At 42.7% G+C, this 11,338-nt stretch overlaps 1 protein-coding gene across 1 annotated transcript; it reads left to right on the forward strand.

Moving 5' to 3' along the window:
• Positions 1 to 4,258: 4,258 nt before the first annotated feature.
• On the forward strand, positions 4,259 to 9,486 carry LOC108789006 (mpv17-like protein 2; the record flags this gene model as incomplete). The annotated part of the gene is made up of 3 exons (XM_018558920.1): positions 4,259 to 4,502; positions 6,184 to 6,345; positions 9,410 to 9,486. Coding segments are annotated over exons 1-3 (426 nt in total), but the record flags the coding sequence as incomplete, so codon positions are not given.
• Between the last annotated feature and the right edge of the window lie 1,852 nt (positions 9,487 to 11,338).

An 11,338-nucleotide genomic window follows, 5' to 3' on the forward strand; every position in this document is an offset into this window, starting at 1 on the left:
CTATCCCATTTTTCTTCAGTGTTCGTATTCAGGAAGATTGCATCCCAATTTATGTCTCCTAGTAGGTTTGGAAAATGGAAATTAAGTCCTTGAGACAACAGGAAGTGAGAGGAAATCTACCCCTAGGAAGGGAAATTCAATCCTGTAAGAGTTATCATGGGAAAAAGGTGTCTCCACTGAAGATTTTTCACCAATTCTTGTTTCCACGACAACCCAAATTTTTCAAAATACAAATGTCACCGGGACAGAAAGTGAGGTGAAATATTCTAAATGGGCACAGACAGCCAACCAAATGTGACAGGGGGTTAACCCTTCCCTATGCTATCCAAAGTTAAAAAAAATAATTTGGGGGCTAGAGTTACACTAAAAAAAATTACCTGTTCTAACTTATATACAAATTTAACTTAAGAACAATCCTAGAGAACCTATCTTTGTAACCCGGAGACTGGCTGTATTGCCGAATAAATAGGGCAATTGCTGAAATGTAAAAAATTGCTAAATAAAGGTTTTTTTTTTTCATTTACAGTCTCTGACTGCAGTGAAGGGTGGAAAGGTTAAAGAAACTGTTCCTACTGAAAAGTTGCTGATAGGCATTAAGTGCAGCACCTCTGCTTCACTGGAAAGCCAGACACTCTAAATCAGGCACTGGAGTTCCTCATAGTGCTGAAGCACTGTTCCTATAAAGGCTCAGCTACTCCCAAATTTAGTGTGTAACATGAAGCATTGTTGCAAACATCATACCCAGAACCCAAATATTGGATATTGTCAGGATCTACCCTGGCACCTGATTGAACGCTGGCTCTGCCTCTCCAGTCAGTATTGGAGGAATCCCCGCCGGGAGTGGTGACTGACAGGGAGAAGACCTGGAACTGAGCAATCAGCGGTATGTGATCGCTCAGTTCTCCATCAATAGAGCTCATCGGCTCTAACTACTGGGATGAGTGTATTTCACGCTCCTTTAAACCCATGACAAAATATGTATTTAAACTATATCTAAATCCAACCCCCTTTTTCTTTTTTTTAAGACGGCACAATTAGAACCTGTTTTTATTGCTATTTGTCCTGGTGATCATTGATGCTGGAACCGAAAGTGATGAGAAATACAAACTTTTTTTAGGTTTTTGCTGCAGCAGGAAATAGATCTTTCACGGCTTGTTCACCTAATGTCCAGTGAGTTGTATTTTTCTGCACATCTCCACACGTATGATGTGTACAGGGCATATAGAAGCAATTGTTTCCTGTTCCATGTTCACACCACACGTCCCTGCCCACTCCGCTGGGCTCGTCGGCTGTGAGCGGGAGGGGCAGAGAGTGTCATCTGACACTCCCGGCACAGAGATGGGGGGCCTGCCACCCGCCAGATACTGATCTTAACATCTGACAATCCAAGTTTGCTGGGATGTGTAGTCCTCTATAGCCTGTGCCATTCTGCATTGCTGTAAATATTAGGGCTGCACCAATATATCGGCCACCAAAAGATATCGGCCGGAAATGGCACTTTTGGCTAAATTCCAAAAGTGCCATTTTTCTGCTGAACAGCGGCGCATCTGTGCTTTCTTTCCTCCCCGCTGGGCGCTGCTCTGTGTCCCAGCGGGGAGGAAAGAAAGTGATAGCCGGCCGAGCGCTGCGGGAGAAGAGCGCTGTGTTTGTGGGTTTTGGGGGGGGGGAAATCTTGCACCAGATCCCTTTGTTCTTTGGGTTGGGTCCGCCACTATCTGCAGCCATTCTTTTTAATAAATACTGGTTTGAACAAATATAATAATAAACTCCTTGGGTTTCAATTGACTATTCGCAGCAAGCACAGAGCTGAAGAGCTGAAGCATATACATGAACACTCTATCTACTGCTGTCACAGCTTTTCAAAGAACCATCACATATAACAGCTGGTTGAATGCGGACTCATCCAGAGCTCAGTGCAACAAAAGACTAGAAGTACCACATTCCCTTATGTTATAATGTTATGATTGTCTCCAGAAAAAGCAAACACGCTTGTCTTAGTTTACAGAAAACAGGCACTCCCTTTAAAAGCATAGAAAGGAGACATGTGACGATCGGTCACATGATCGCGCCGTCACTAAAGGTCCTTTACCCTTCTGTTCTGTATCTCATTCCGGTCGTCTCACGTTCTTCCGGCAGAAGGTATGTTGTGTAATGCAGACGTTACATTTGGAATTGGCACAGATTCATAAATTATCGTTTGGGTCTAATACAACCGTTACTACCAGTTTTACCTTATTTTTTTAAATCACTGTTATTAGAAGTGTAGTGAAAAGGTATAATCAAGTGTACGACTTGGGGGAGAAGTTCCAGATTTGACCAGCAGGTGGCGCTGCAGGTAGTGCTGCGCTCCAATTATCCTTTCTAAGGTCAAATGGAAAAAAATTATATATATATATAATGGTGCCTTTTAATGTGTGTTACCCTATAGCGTGAACAAGCCATTCACACTAAGCGTTCTGTGTCCTAAAAAAACTGCCCAAAACAAATCGCATTCATTTCTGTAGGGATGAGCAAAAAAGCTGTCGCCTAGGTGTGAATGCAGCCTTAGTGTTTTTTTTAATCATATAGATGCGTGCTTGCCAAGTTATTTTCCAAGCAGCGTTTTGTCACACGTTTTTCAGTTGTGCTTTCCTCCCTTTTGTTTCCCAGTGTTTTCTGCAGAGGAAGGCTGGCTCTTGTGCAACAGAATACTCAAAAAATGCTCATTTCATACTGCCCAGCTTCCTGATTGCCCGGGAAGCCGGCTCCATGCCAGCAGAAGCACCGGTATTGGTACTCATATTGGCGAGTACCGAAAGCAAAATATCGTTACTCGTACTCAATACCGGAAAAAGGTATAGGTGATATCACTATTATAAACTGCAGGATGGATGTTAGTCAGTGTATTTATGATGCTCTTTAGACTGTTAAGAAGAAACACTACAATAGTGAATTAACACTAATTTATGTCTAGTGGCTATGACTTATTTGAAACCCAACGTGGGGCACCTGACAACAGAAACCCTTGTAGTGGGGCTTGTCCACACTGCAAGGGTTAACTGCACATAAAGCCTAGGGGGTGCAGGGGTTAGGAGTGATACGTAACTGGCATGGCTCTCTTCATCTGTGCAACTGGTCCTGCAAAGCCTCTTTTCCAAGTAGCTCCAATCACAGTTGTACACTCCTCCATGTACAGTGCAGGGTTAATAGTCCTACATTGTACATCGGGGTGGGAAACCTCTGGCCCTCCAGCTGCAGTGAAACTTCAGATCCTTTAATGCAGGGATGGCCAAACTGCGGCCCTCCAGCTGTGGTGGAACTACGAATCCCATGAGGCTTTGTAAGATTCTCGCAGCCACAGATATGACTCCCGGAGAGAGATGCTTCATGGGATTTGTAGTTTCACCACAGCTGGAGGGCCGCAGTTTGGCCATCCCTGCTTTAATGTTTCTGTCTCTGGGAATCATGCCTGTAAAGGATGGACACCGGCACTCCAAAGCAAGTTCAGTACATGTTTATTGACATACTAGTTGCAAGTAGAACACTCTAGTTTCAGGGTCTCACAGGATTCCCTTCATCAGGCACACAAGTGGGAATCATGCGTGTCTCATCTTGCAATGCCTCATGGGATCGGTAGTTTCACCACAGCTGGAGGGCCGGAGGTTTCCCACCCCTGTTGTACATGATGATGCTGAAGGGCTGTCTGGAGTGCCAGGGAAAAGAAGAGGTGTTTGCTGGAGCAGGGGTTAGTAACATTTCTTCTTGTACCCACTAGACCAGGGCTGGGAAACTCTGGCCCAACATCTGTTGTGGAACTACATGTCCCACGAGGCATTGCAAGACTGACAGTTACAGGCATGACTAGCAGAGCTAGAGGCATGTTGGGATTTGTAGTTAAAGCACAGCTGGAGGGCAGTTGTGCGCAGTGTGAGGCATCAAAGTACAACGAAAGGAAACCTAGTCTCCTAATCCATGCAAGAACCCCCCCAGGTGCGTACCTACCTCTTCCTGATGGCAGTGATGTCCAACATGGTTAAAGCCTGGGTTTTGAAATCTTCTCCAGTGCTGTCTACGCCTGTACAGTAACTCTCAGACTCGAACTGGCCATACACATAGGTGTGGGCAGTGTCGTCTGTGTGTGGAGCAGAGGGGAAGTGTGTTTTCTTTTTCCATGTACTTTTGGTTTCTGAAAATGTGCCCACTCAAATGTAAATATAGTGCTTTAGAAGATTATTTCATTTCTGATGTTTAACTGACTTTTGTATCTTCCTCTAGGTGCACAGTTTGGTCCTTGCCTGCTCAATGCTTATCTGCTGGCTACAGATTTGTGAAAACAATGACTCTCCAGGGTAGGGTATTAATAAAGCAGCTTACGGGCTGTTGGCACAAAATGTTTACAGAGCAAAATTTGCTGGTGACAAACACAGTGAGCGGTGGGATACTCTTGGCTGTAGGAGATACTGTTCAACAGACAAGGGAGATCAGAAAAGATCCTGAGAAAAGTCGAGACTGGCAGAGGACAGGTAAACATTCAAAATGAATACTTTGTTCTTGTATCTGTCTGCAGTGGTTGTAAATAAAAGCACCCCATTCAAAAAACAGTTATGGGCTATATTTTTCTTTAGGCATGCACTCCATGGTGTGGAAGCAGCTCCATTCCTGAATAGATTTAAGGCTTAACATTCTAATACATATATATTAAATATGATCATTAACTCCAATTTGTTTAATTTCTGTACAATTAATTTACTGGATTTATTGTTTAAAATTTGCAATCTAGGCACATTTGTTTGCTTTGAGGCTGTATAAAAATATGGGCTGGATGCATATGCAGTGGTGTAAAGCACGCCACCACTGGACTCTAGAGAAGTGGAGACGTGTTCTCTGGAGTGATGAATCACGCTTCTCTCTCTAGCAATCTGATGGACGTGTCTGGGTTTGGCGGTTGCCAGGAGAACAGTACTTGTCTGACTGCATTGTGCCAAGTGTAAAGTTTGGTGGAGGGGGGGTTAGGGTGCAGGGTAGTTTTTCAGGGGTTGGGCTTGGCCCCTTAATTCCAGTGAAGGGAACTCTTAAGGCATCAGCATACCAAGACATTTGGGACAATTTCATGCTCCCAACTTTGTGGGAACAGTTTGGAGATGCCCCCTTCCTGTTCCAACATGACTGCGCACCAGTGCACAAAGCAAGGTCCATAAAGACATGGATGAGTGAGTTTGGGGTGGAGGAACTTGACTGGCCTGCACAGAGTCCTGACCTCAACCTGATAGAACACCTTTGGGATGAATTAGAGCGGAGACTGGGAGCCAGGTCTTCTTGTCCAACATCAGTACCTGACCTCACCAATATTTTTGGCAATATAGTGTATGATGCTAGTGTAATGTTGTTCATAAATGAGGATTAATAGACTCGAGGAAGACTCGTAACTCCAGGCAAAAAGCTTAACTGTCGCTTCTTGAAGAAGTGGTCATGGGGACTTCTTAAGTTGAGATTGTTTTGTTAGGCAATGCTCCTGTTTTAGATAGCCGGAGGATAACTGCAGCTTGTGCAAAACACGGGCAATCGGAAAAATAGTGCAAGCTCTGGTCAAAACAGGCACATATGTTAATAGGAGCGGCTAAACAGATTTGCACATACAAAAAAATGATCTAAGAGGCTAAAACAGTCACAATTGCTTTGATAAATTCCTCCCTATGTGAACGGAAATAAAACTGACATTGTGCTGGAATATGAATAGCTGATTGTTATCTCGCCACAGTATACAGTACATGATTGACTTGCCAAGGAAACTTTGTGTTTAGAGCTAGCTTGCCATATGGAGAGCTGTTGCCTTGCAACGTGATGTCAGCCACTCTAACAAAACAGCAAAGTCTCGCATGACTCAGAAGGAAGGAAAGAAGATGACTGTGTCTCTATAACGAGATTGATGTTGTAGGCACCGCTGTGCTGGGGACCTATGGGAGCCTTCATGATAGTTTAGAAATAGGTGTTTTATTTTAATTTTTTTCCATATGAATGAACTATGTGCTATGCTGGGTTAATGTGCTCACAAAGCTTTAGTTGAATGTATTATATTAATCTACAGCTCTCATACATCTCTAACTTGGGGACATTGAAAATCATTGTATTAACATGATAATGATTACCATTTAAGAATTATTGAGTTCAAATGTTAATATTTTTCTACTTAAAATACTGTTACAGGTAGGATGTTTGTCATTGGTGCTTGCTTGAGTCCAGTGGATCACTATTGGTATATCTGGCTGGATCGTGCATTACCGAGTGCATCAATGCGAACAGTAGTGAAGAAAGTTCTCATTGAACAAATTCTGGCATCTCCCATCGTTAATGCTCTATTTTTCTTGGGTAAGACGTTAAATGTGGTCAGCAAAGCTGTGAAGCTCATTGTGATATATACAGGTACATGCCTATGGCAATTCAAAAGCATCTGAAGCTCAGAAGTGATCTCAGAAGTATCCCACACTGATGTCCAAAGCACGCTGCTTTTGCCCTTTAACCCCTTCGTGACGGGAAACATACACTGTGCATCCCGCCACGAGGATGCTGACGTACACTGTATGTGATTAACTATTTGGTGCTCTGTAATGCTGGTAACCGATGAGAATTAGTGATTACCATTCATTATTGGATGCCTCAGTATTAAGGCATCCATGAATGAAAGAGTTAAGCTTTTTCAGATACCCGATTCCCGACCGACAGAGCAGAGCTGCATTTGTAGCTCTAGCCGTCACTGACAGCTGGTATAGATCGGGAAATCCCAATGTATAGCGGCCTTAGTGAAAAGTGTAAAAAATAAAGTGTAAAAAATAAATGTAACAAAGATTATATATTTAAATACATTTTTATACTATGATTAATATAAAAGTTAACCCATTACAATGAAAATCAGCTTTGGTTTCACCCTAAAGGGTTAATTTTTTAAATTTAACCCCCTCATGACTGTGATGTTCAAAGTATGTCGCTGTCACTAAGTGTGACACTCAGTGACAGGGACATTGTATGCCAGGTGACCACTTTTACCTTTAGTTTTTTAGAGAAAAAAAAGATTAAAATGTTAGGTTTTAGTTTTAGGCCGAGAAGTACAGAAACATTTCTAAAATCCTAGGGATGCAAGGGGTTTACAAATAAAGGACAAATAAATGAATGTATTTAATGCATTTTTTTAGATGTGCTATTTATCTAAAAAATACTGCAAATCAAAACTGGGGAAAAAAAGAGTTTTCTTTACGTTTTTTCCTCTTTTTTTAATATTTTATTTGTCCTAAGTGAGGCATTAGGTACACATATGTGATATAAATATAGAGCCCTATCTGTCCTCTAAAAAACAATATACAATATGTGTGGGTGCACTTTGTAAGAACGAATATTACTGACATAGAAGAATCCCACAGCAAAAATGTAAAAAGTATGTCAGTCATTTAAGAACAGAAACTAAAAACAAGCTCAGTCATGAAGGGGTTAAAGCCCGTTGACACAGGCCCTTAGGGTAGTTATGAGTAGACTAATGATCCAGGAACACAACATGTTGTAGACTTATGAAATCTAAAAAGTATCTGGTATTGGGAAATATAAGAACTGGGTGTTTTTATATCTACATGATACAATGATATAACAAAAATATACTACCGTATATAAAAATGATGACTTGTGTTATGTGGACAGTTTAGATATTAATCATGTATAGTGAAGTTTATCACAATGTTTTCATACAAGACAATCTAGGTCTCGTATGGAATGCAAGTTGTTTAGGTTATCAATTCTTCCTTGCACTGCCTATAGAATATGATTATGACCAAGTGAGGAACTAAAAAAGGGATTCCCATCTTACTTGCCACACTGTTACCCTGGCCATACACCTTAAAGTGACACTAAACTCAGTTATATCTTAACAATGCATTTAAGTACCTTAATTATGAACAATCCTGTATCTTACTTGGCTGTAGATCTTCAGATCATCTCAGAATTGGTGCTGACACTATCCTTCCTTCTGGAGGGTGGCTACTTTTGTTGTCCATGGTGTGTGTGTGTGTAAGTGTATGTGCACGTTCCAAGCTCACTCCAGTGATAGCTTATTTGTATTGAAATTATAGTCTAATACTAATAACTAAACATGAGATTGTAGTCCATCACGGGAGTGAGCTTGGAGCGGTGGCTACTTTACAACACACACAGGGACCATGGGGAACAAAAGTAGCCACCCTCCAGAAGGAAGGACAGTGTCAGCACAAATTCCGAGATGATTTGAGGATCTGCACCCTGCAGAAGGAAGGACACTGTCAGCACCAATTCAGAGATGATTTGAGGATCTACAGCGATACACAAATAAGCTAGATTTTTGTTAATAGTTAAGGTACTTGAATCCATTTTCAAGATTTAACTCCGGAGTTTAGTGTCACTTTAAGATTTTTCTTGTTCAGCCTCACGGGCCAAACGAGAAAAATCACTTGATTTCCAGATCCATGATGGATGGAGTAATTGTATTCTGACAGCCAGCACCTGTGGCTTTCAGAATACCCAGACAGCTACTGCAGCTGATTGGCTTTTGTCCAGCCATGTGGTAGCAGCACGGCCACTCACGGATTTAATTTGGGCCGATTCATCAGGAAGTGTGTTAAATTGTCACATTTTAGCTTAAACAACTCAAGGTTACATTAGGAATATGGACGTACCGATACAGATACTGGTATTGGTGTCGATACTGAGTATTTTTTTTTACTCCCAATGCTTATTCCGATACTTGAATTTCTGGTATCAGGGACCTGGGTAGCGAGTCATTACAAGCCGCCAGGCTTCGTGATTGGTCGGGAAGCCGGCCCCATGCTCCCTTGTCACCAGGAAGCATGGAGCCACCCAATCAGGAAGCTGGCGGGCGAGTCATTACCCACCCACCGAGTTCCTGATTGGCCAGGAAGCCGGCTCCATGCTCCCTCATAACTTGACGAGAGCATGGAGCCAGCTTCCCGGCCAATCAGGAAGCCGGACGGTGTGTATCGCTTTGTTGCCCGGCTTCCTGATTGGTCAAGAAGCTGGCCAATTGGGAAGCCGGGCAGTGAGTCATTACCCGCACCCAGCTTCCTGATTGTCCAGAAAGCCGTCACCTGGTGACGGGAGCATGGAGCCGGCTTCCTTGCTAATCAGGGTGCCGGGCGGCGAGTCATTACACGCCACCCGGCTTCTAGGCTAATCAGGAAGTTGGGTGATGAGTCATTACGCGCCGCCCGGCTTCTTTAATGGGACTTACTGTAAACTTTAAATGCAGCTTCCGTAGATGAAGCTTGGAAGCCTATGTCATATTTATTTGTCAGTCTCTTACAGTGATAAAGAACAGGATAAAACATCATGACTAATAAGCCCCAATGGTATAACAGCATTATTTTTTTTAAGATGATGTTTTGTTTTATTGTTATAGGTATTGGCTCCTTGGAGGGACAAACTCTGAATGGGAGCTTGAATGAATTTCGAAGCAAATTCTGGGAAATGTATAAGGTGGGTGATGGAGGGATGGGCAAATTAACTCAAAATAAATCCAACCCTGCGGAAAAATTTGCGTACTGTTACATAACAATCAGTTCATACCTTTACCTACTTTTCTTGGTTCAAGGCACCATCCCATCACCATGGCCACCACCTCTACTACATTATGCTGATCCATCACAGCTTATTAAGGAACATACAATGCCATAATGCAGGAGAGCTAAACCTTTCTGGCTCAGATTAAGCGTAATACGTTGAGGAATTGCAACACCCAGTAGCCCCCCTTCCCGTCGCTAAAAAAACAACAGCTCTGCCCCTGCATTTGATAGATAGACAATGTACATGGGTCTCAGCTTTGTTATTATCAGCATGTACAGCAAGCTTTGACAAAGTATTTGCAAAACTCTAGTAAGCTTTGAGCAGCTTTCTAGAAACCTTTATTCTGGGTTTGAAAGATGTTAAAGGTAACCTTTCCAGAGAGAAACACATAGGCTGACATTCCTACTTCATAATCTGCACCTGCTAGTTGCCTGGCTGTCAATGCTGACACTCTTGTATCAGTCAGTACTTCCAGTCAGTGACCTAAAACATATCCCTGATCTGCATAGTTTAGGCCAGGGACTCAAAGTAGTAAGAAATAAGTTGATAATGTCAGACCCCATGTTTCTCTCAGAAAAATGTTGCTTTAAACACATTGCTTAATGGGAGTGCTGGCTATTACGGTACTTTAAAGGCCAATTTCAACTCATTGAGGGGAATTTATCAAAACTGGAACAGACAAAATCTGGAGCAGTTGTACATGGCAACCAATCAGCTTTTTTCTTCAGTTTGTTCAGTTAAGATTGGAAAATGAAAAACAGAAGCTGATTGGTTGCCATGCACAGCTGCTGCAGATTTTGTCTGCTCCAGTTTGGGAAATTCCCCTCTCTATATTTAGAACTGAGCAGCATTGTTGATTAGAGCAGTGTTGTGCCAGACCTTTGAAGACCCGTGCTGCTACATTGTATGCTAAGGTGCCCATACACTGTGCGATTATCGCACAATAATCGCGGGAAATCCCGCGACTGTACGATAATCGCAAAGTGTATGGAAGGTGTGCGACCGTTTCTACTGTACGGTCGCACGTCTTCCGCCGAACAAGCAGGCTGGAAAACCCGCCGGGAATCGTACGATTCTCGGTGGGTTAGTGGCGTGCTTGTTCGACAACTGCTGAACGGGCCGGTGTGCGCACCCTGCCCGCTCACCATTGCAATCATCTGCAAGCCCTCCCCTCAGCGGGGAGGGCTTGCGATGATCGCAAGTACGATCTGCCTGTCCGAGATGGGCAGATCGTACGAGCTTTTAATAAGCTTACGACCATCGCAAGACAAAAGTCTTGCGATGGTCGTAAGGTGTATGGGCACCTTAAGAGCTGTGGACCAATGCTTCAGCATGCTGCCAGGACATGGTATTTTAACCATTCCTGCAGCACGTAGCAACTAAATAATCCTGAAGCACAACATATTTATTGCTGTATAGGCAGCCTGACTGAGAAAGTAAAATATGTATTACTTTAATATAAATACTTAGAGAAGGTTCAATTAAGTGTTACACAATCTACTAGCAGCATTTTCATACATTTCATGCAGTGATGAAGCTTGCTAAATCCTGCTAATAGCTTGTGTAAGTGAAAACGTTATTCTCATTAGGATTTATGTTATGTAACATTCTCAAACCAGAGCAAAGAGTTGCTTTAAAGATTTTCAAAAATGTTGCTCTTAAAGAAAAACTCTGGGCAGAAATTTTGTTAACCCCTGCACTGCACGGTTTAAAAGGAGAACTATAGGGGGCGTGGCCTGGCTCGAGACCAAGATGGACGCTTGAA

The sequence above is a fragment of the Nanorana parkeri genome, unplaced genomic scaffold, assembly GCF_000935625.1.
Source record: "Nanorana parkeri isolate BGI_ZX_2015 unplaced genomic scaffold, ASM93562v1 scaffold369, whole genome shotgun sequence".
Classification (NCBI taxonomy): domain Eukaryota; kingdom Metazoa; phylum Chordata; class Amphibia; order Anura; family Dicroglossidae; genus Nanorana; species Nanorana parkeri.